Source organism: Doryrhamphus excisus, chromosome 20 (assembly GCF_030265055.1).
Source record: "Doryrhamphus excisus isolate RoL2022-K1 chromosome 20, RoL_Dexc_1.0, whole genome shotgun sequence".
Classification (NCBI taxonomy): Eukaryota; Metazoa; Chordata; class Actinopteri; order Syngnathiformes; family Syngnathidae; genus Doryrhamphus; species Doryrhamphus excisus.
This window is the reverse complement of record NC_080485.1, coordinates 10793955-10802004: the sequence shown is the minus strand read 5'-3', so window position 1 is coordinate 10802004 and position 8050 is coordinate 10793955. Positions and strand designations below refer to the sequence as shown.

The 8050-nt window shown below is 43.5% G+C and overlaps 1 protein-coding gene across 1 annotated transcript; it reads left to right on the top strand.

The window, feature by feature from the left end:
• The first annotated feature begins 4063 nt into the window (after positions 1–4063).
• On the top strand, positions 4064–7629 carry etaa1b (ETAA1 activator of ATR kinase b). Its single transcript, XM_058058568.1, has 6 exons — positions 4064–4424; positions 4652–4774; positions 4859–4923; positions 5003–5109; positions 5386–6509; positions 7385–7629. The coding sequence occupies exons 1-6, from the start codon at positions 4265–4267 to the stop codon at positions 7495–7497; spliced, it is 1692 nt and encodes a 563-aa protein (XP_057914551.1). The 5' UTR covers positions 4064–4264; the 3' UTR covers positions 7498–7629.
• The last annotated feature ends 421 nt before the right edge of the window (positions 7630–8050 follow it).

The window sequence follows — 8050 nt, the reverse complement described above, 5'->3', positions numbered from 1 at the left end:
GGTTAATTAGATCGACTAAAATTATTATTTCATTAGCTTTTCTTTTTTTCAAGGTTAGGGTGAACTTTTAGGAGTAAAAGGTGTTGCCCAAAAACATGAGAGACTGTCATTGACCTCTACGTTGTATTTCCTGTCAATCAAACTGTGTCTACCTTTGTAGCATCCTGCAGAGTCTAAGGCGGCGACACAGTCGACATTTAATCCATTTTAACTCAACGAGTGTGGAATGGTGATGTAAAAACAGGCAAAACTGCTGTTGAATGTGTTTTCAATTTAGCATGTATGTGACTAGGTTGTCATCTCTGGTGTACTGTAGCATTCTAGATTGTCCATGTTGTGTTTATTAGCGCCGTTTCACTCAACAGTCCATACACCAAAACTGTGAAGGCTACTTCCTGTTTACATTCATGAGACCAATCACGAGAAACACTGAAAGTCTGCAAGGCAAACATCTGATTTTGACCAGAGAAAGAAAATTGCATTACATTACAATTGCACTCGTTTGTCGAAGATTTCCCTGTGTTAGCCCGTTTTTTTCAGGTGTGAGGTAAAGCGAACTTCCCTAAAAAAGCAAGCATCAGGCAGAAGTGGTTGGTTTTCTAATTACCGGCCAGCAATAATAAAAAAAATACAGGACTGTTTTTTGAACATGGGCGAAACTGGACTATCCACTAAACTGTTGCTGAACCCTGATGTCTTTCCAACATTACTCGGTCTTGTTGAAGAGCAAGCTCTAAGTAACAACTTATCAGTATGTCGGTTTTTTTTCAACTTGCTTCTAATGCACTTTTCTGGTCAAAAAAACAGAGGAAACATCACACACACTCACCAGGGGCCCCAGAAGCACCCAAAAATGGCATAAAATGCCAAAATTTTTGGGCGTTGATTTTTGACAAAAACCGTAAGGGGTGAGTATGTTGTTTTTTTTTCAGTTTTTTTCAACTTGCTTCTAATGCATTTTTCTGGTCAAAAAAACAGGGGAAACCTCACACACACTCAAAAGGGGCCCCAGAAGCACCCAAAAATAGCATAAAATGCCAGAGTTTGAGGGCAGCGATTTTTGACAAAAAACGTAAGGGGTTACTATGTCGTTTTTTTCAGTTTTTTTCAACTTGCTTCTAATGCACTTTTCTGGTCAAAAAAAACAGGGGAAACATCACACACACACTCACCAGGGGCCCCAGAAGCACCCAAAAATGGCATAAAATGCCAAAATAATGAGCTCGGCAGCTGTCTGGAAGCCCTCGAGAACACTTGGGAGTGTGATCAATCACAGTAGAGTGGGTGTACCTGGAGGAGGACCGAGGGTGAAGTAAATTAACAGACTGTTTCGGCCCGGAATGAGGAAATCCATGGAAATGGTGCAGAATGAGGTGCAGAATCTGGAAGATCTAGAAAGCTTTCTGTGCCAGTTATTGTGTGTAGCTGCTCTATAGTCCACAACTCAATACAGCATTATAGGTCCCCTTTTAAAGTAATTCCGAGTTAAGTTTATGTCACAACCAGTAGCGCGGGTTGCTAGAAAAGCATGCAAGAAATGCCTGGAGGGTGCGGGTGTGACATGCTCATTTTCGAGCCGTAAACTGGCAGCAGACCAGCCGCAGAGGTTCTTTATCATGTCCAATTCTATGGCCGCTTAAGTTTTTTTCAGGATGCACTCACTTCCTGTACTTGGTCTTTCCTTGGTCTTTCAAACTGAGAGGTTCTAAGAGTCACTACAGACTCACAGTACTGTTCCTGCTGCAGTAGTAAAGACCAGTTTTATAGTAGCACTGCTCTGGTGTTCCCAAGCACCAGCTGCTGGGTCACAGCACAGTTGGAAGCCCTTTAGCGTTTCCTCTCCACCTCATGTGACCAAAAAGGAGCCGCCGGGATTCCGCCTGACGGGCGGCAAAGCCCCTTAAGACCGCGTTCATCCGCCTCTAGAGAAGAGGGCCAGGCGCTTCTTCCGCCGCTTTTATTGGCAGCCCCAGCCGTCTGCAGACTAACTGTGAAACGGGTGAAATCCCAGCTCGGCGACGTTGGCACTGACACACCAACCGTCCTGGATGCTCTCCACTTTAGAGAGCAGCGCCACATGCTAACTGTCATCTACGAGACGCATGTGCTCGCCGAAGGCGGTCTGGCAGACTGAGCGGAGGTGTAAAGCGAGAATGGGGGGGCGGCATAAGTGTCGGGATATACCCTTCATTGTGTCAACACGGATGACACAATTTACTCCTTGGAGATGCATCACTGGAGGCCTTCAAAGCGGGTTATTATTATTTCTGCTAGCAGTCGAGCCTGTTACTCTCTTAAGGACCTGGCATCTACCCAGCCATCCTCTTCCTCTCTGCAGCCTACACCTGCTAGATCCCCTGACATCTCCGTTCCCCTTCATAAACACGAGCAGCTGCTCGGGCAAGCAGCCATTCCGTTTTGACTTTTTTTTTTTTCCCGCTGTAATACCCGCTGCAAAGAAATCTGCACAATTAGCTCCCTAATTGCCTCTAAACAAGCCGGGCGTAACCAATAAATAGAAGAAGGTGCCGTGTAGGTAGACGCGTGAGAGAGGCTGCTGGAAGACGACCAAGCTGGTTTGCAGGAAGGCTGATGCCTCACCTCTTAGTAATGCTCACACGTATCATGATGGATCTTACATAGCTCCGCCCTAAAGACTTGAATGATATTTTATGATGCAACACAGCAGGACAGGCCGGTTCATTAGGCACATCTACAACCTCTAATACCTGTATCAAAAAATGTTTTGATTGACAAGAGGTATATATTTTTTCTAAATAGAGTGATTAATTGACTGTGTGAAGATCAAGCACTCAATATCAAGAAGGTATGCAAGCACCATCTAGTGCTTCAGTGTGGAAATGGTTTTGCAGGCAAATTTCTGAAGGGACGGCATCATGCTCTGCTTCACCAGCTCACCAGTCCCGCCAGCACTCATGCAGCCCTGTGCCATGACACTACGACCACCTTGCTTTACTGTAGGTAAGGCACACTTGTCTTTTAACTCCTCATCTATAGTTGATGCCACACACGCTTAACACCAAGTTCAAATAAATTCATCTTGGTTTCATCTTGGTGTGCAATAAACTTCTTCTGTGGACCACGGCAAGGCCTGCTCTGAGTGGAGCCTGTCCTGCTAAAGCACCGTGTGGTCCTGGTCGCTGTGCAGCAGGTCAGTTTCAGGGTCTAAAACATCCTTAAGCAGATTTTTTTTTTAACCACAGTGACCAGTTGTGACCAGTTCCAGTGACATGCATGAGAGAACATCAAATTTAACAAACCTCCTTCCCATTCACACCCAAGACCTTCTAACACTAACGAGTCACATGACCGCAGAAAGGAAAAAGTGGCTACTTGGGTCCAATTTATACAGTAAATGCTAACACAAAAGTGTATTCAATTTTATTGGCAGTGTTTTAGACATTAACGGTTGTGTTTTTAGTTATTTTGATGGGAATTTAGTTATTCAAGCTGTACATTGACTACTCTACATTGTGTCAAAGAGTCATTTCTTTTGTGTTTAGTGTTTTGTGACAGCCAGTAGATCCAATGTTTAAAAATCTAACGGTTTTTATACCTTGTGTTGTTGACCTGATAATAATGTAACACTCGCTCACTACGCTCAGCCAAACACCAGGCCAGACGGGCGGAACAACAGCCATTTTTTTGTTAAGGTCAAAAGAACCAAGCTTCCTAACAAGGACTACTGTCGCGGCCGTAACCCACTACCTAACATGTGTTTCTGCCTTACTTCCTGTCCGTCACCCCTTTTCCTTCCCAACCCCGGAACATATCTTTCCACTGCAACACATGCAAACACAGCACATAACACATAATACGCCTAAGGGTCATTACAATAACAATAATACTGATACCATAATAAGGGTACACTGAACAATAATGTTTTAACAAAGTTTGGCTCTAAAATAATAAATAATTTTGCTGTACGTAGCTCACATAACAAGATTAAAGCACTTTTTCACTATTAGTGTAGTTTTCTTTGTCAGCATTCAACTATTAAACAACTGCGAGTTTGCTAGCGACAGACCCTCCGAGGCTTCCGTATGACATCACAAACAAACATGGCGGCGCACAGTGAGTCGCTCCATTGAACGCCAAAACACAATAAACGTGTTACAATACACGACCGGGCCACGGATGTTACACATTGATTTCGCTGAGCTTTAGCTTTTGAGCACCGACGAGGCTACGAATAAAAGAATGGTGAGCGGAAGTCGAGTCGTTTGCACTGTTTTAATCGAACATGTCCAAGCCGAGGACGCACTCGGTGTCTGCTGCTGCTTCTTCTTCTGGTTCTACTGCGTTCGGTGAACCGTGGAGGTCTGGTTCGAAAGCGTGCAAAACACAAGACAAGAACACGACGAGACAGGACGCAGAGGCACCACCAGGGACTGTTTGCAAAGGTGATAATCTAAATAGTGTTTATTCGTTCGAAGGAAGTTTAAACCGGAGGAGGAGATGTTGGGGGAGGGGTCTGCTGACGTGCACATTAGTTGCAAAAAAGTTACTCAAATGTTGTGGGTCACTAAGTATCATTGGTTTTACTTACTTAATTAGTAAAAAATGTCTAAAACATCATTTTAGGAGGCACAAAAGTAATTGATCAGTAATTGATGTTCTCTTATCACAGAACTGCAGAGTCCTCAGTGCAGAAGCTACGGCAGATTCTATGGACAGAACCATGGAGACTCTCCAAGTGATATGGAGCCTTCTCAGGACATCATCTGGGATTCCACGTCGCCCCCAAAAGCGGGTAAATAATACTTGCGCTCAACACAAAAAGCAATGTACTATTAAATAAATCATTCACTTCAAAAAGTTCCTTAATTGTTATCAGGGAAGGACTCTAGGAATGTCAGATCAGTGGAAATATCCGACATTGTTAATCGCATAGCACCAAAGGTCAGTAGTTATTTTTAAAAAATTAATATTAAATATTAATGTTGCCGCCTGCCGCTAACGTTGTTCTCGTGTCTGACAGGATGTAAAACCACGAGGGCCTCAATCTCCCCTGTGGCAGTGGATCGGCGATAGCACCACTTTGACTCCCGAGATGCCCAAACCAAGAGTGAAGAAGAAGTCAATTCGGTGAGTAAAAAAAACAAAAACTGGTATCTTCTTTAACTCATTCAATCTCAGCCATTTTTCAAAAGACATCCCTATCAGTAGCGGCCATTTTGACTGAATTTTCAAGATAGACAGAATAATGTGTTCTTTGGTACATATCAAAATAAAGATTAGACTCTCATCAATACATTTGTTTCTACCTTTTTCCATAATGAGCAGTAGAACAATTTTGATCAATTTATAACATATAAATTCGTATTTGGTAGCGAATGAGTTAATGACCTTTTGCTTCTACAGGCAAAACAGTGTGGATGACCTCATGAAGTTAGCCCGGAAGTTTGATGAGAACATGCAGCAGGACAAGGAGGCATCAGAGCAGCTAAACACAAACAACAACAACAACAAGTCAGACACAACACAAACGCAGACATCTGCATTAAATCGAACGGAGGCGGAGTTGCACGCCCTTTTTGACTCTTCCACGCAAGGAGCCAGCGGCGGATTCAGTCCGAGCTCATCCAGATCGTCTCCTTCCCAGGAAGCAAGCAGTAAAGCAGAGGCATCACAATCATCCAAGTTGAAGTCAGCGGGTACTACTGTAAGTGTAAGCAAGTGTGACGACTTTGAGGACGACTGGGAGAATGACGACCTCCTTAATGACTCATTTATATTGGCCATGACACAGAACCCAGACAGCTTTAAGACGCCGTTGGCGTCAAACACTAAACAAACTGTATGCCAACGCACTGCCTCCAAAAAGCCTTCAGAGCCCGCTCGGGTACCCGAATCCAAGTCGAGCATCAGCACTCTTGAGCAACTGTGTCCCCAAGTCAGGACCACCAACAGACGCACTTTCAAGTTAGAGCCTAACCCTCGCTTCCAAACATCCACTGAAGGTCCACCCACGTCCAGAAACACTTCAGAGAACAAATCTGCCACCTCAAAGACTATTTACACCAAAATCACAGACAAAAAGCAGCCTTGCGATGCTGCAGACTCGTCAAAAGACATTTTATGTGACGACTGGGACGACGACGATGCTCTCTTCTACCAGGTGTGTGACACCGTGGAGTGGCTCTCCAAAAGCCAGCCTGAGCCAGAGAAACCAGCTGAGGCCACCGCCCGACCGACAAAGACCACCTCTGCCCCTCTGCCAATCGACAAAACACTTCCGACAAACACCAACAAATCACCTCGTGCCTTTGTCCGGTCTAACTCGCTACCTGAAGGATGGCAAAGTCCAGTAAGGGGCTGGACCAGCAGACCAGGGATGTCTCAGAGTCTACCAGAACGCCAAAAAAGCAGAAATTCTTCTGGAAGTCATGTTGACGTGAAAACCTGTACAGTGACTGCTGGTGTGCAGCCCTCGAATGCTGCCTTCAAGAGGAGTGTATGTGACTCGGCAGTGAAAAGCAACAAAGGTAACGTATAATATCACACAAATATACAGCCCTCACATTACTGTCAAGGGACAATACTATGGAACGTGGATATACAGTACTTTATCACATACTACAGTATTAATTGGCCCTGTACCCTAGAAACCGCCCATGAATGATACGGGAAAAGGCCGAAATGATACTGTGTCAAAGCCCAGGGCAGTGATACTGATAAAATATAGAGTTTAACCATGTCCAGTATCAGCCCCCGTAGCTGTCCACTCAGAGCACGCTGCTCTGGTATCATGCTCGTGAAACAACCAATCAGAGAACAGCACACGAGTGCTTAGTGCCTAGTGCTTCTCCAGTCACCAAAAAACCCAAACTTGATTAATGGAACTTTAATTGTCAGACATTGATAAGATAAGACTGTTGATCAAATATTATTGTTGAAATATTTTTGCAATTGTTGTGTTTACACTGTTTAGATATAATACATGTAATAAACTGAAACTATTTTCTGGAAACAAAATGGTCTTTTGATGAAATAGTACGTGATAATAAGCTCATGATTAAATAGTATGTGTCAGTATCAGCCCGAGACCGAAGTGATACGGGTGATAACCTATAAGTATATAGTTGTTGTTGTACAGCTTTGTACAGCAGTTTTCATTTTCTATCCACTGAAAACAACAACAAACAGCCATTTCAACAACATAACGTGGTGGTTGCACAAAAGCTGCGGTTCATTGAGGGAAACACGAAGCCCAACCAGAACTGCTTCACAATGTCAGAGTACATGGTGGAATTCATGTTTCCCCACAACAAACAGTAGCTCCCCCAGGGCAGTGATACTGTGCTACCAACACATCCCGAATGCACTCTTACCATCCTCTCATTCTCTCCCTCCCCTCCAGTATTTGTCACCAACCAGATGGCGAGAAAGTGCTCGGCAGCCGAAATTGAGAGGAAGAAACAAGAAGCCTTGGCCAGGAGGCGACAGAGAATGCAGGACATACAAAAACCATAGCATGCACATACCGGATGACAGTGCCTTTGTTGCTATAGTGGTTTAAAAAAAAATGTAGCAGAAAGACACGTTTGCTGCTTGCGTGACACTGAAAGGATAATCAGAGAGATTAAACTTCATTGTGTGACTTTCTTTTGACTGAATAGTTCTAATGTCTGACCGAATGCAGAATATACTGTAATGGTAGCTGATGAATACTTGAACACGTGGATACACAGTTTACTTTAACGGTGACAGTATTGTTTATTTCATCAAATTATTTTTTTTTAAGCAGCCTACTTTGATTCCCACAGCAACAGCATTGCCAGACATGCATGCATGCACCTTTGGAAGACTTGAAGGACAGAATGTCTGTTTTTGAATACTCTTGAGAAATAAACATGTTTTGTAGGTATTTCATGCTGTACTATTGTTGTATTTTATACTACAGAGCTCAGAGTCCATGTAAAATGTCAATAATGCTCACGGTTCAATATTTAAGACGGTAAAAGTCAGCTTTAGTGCACACATTTTCAATGCAACTTTCATAAAAAGTTACTTTTTGTGTTTCTTG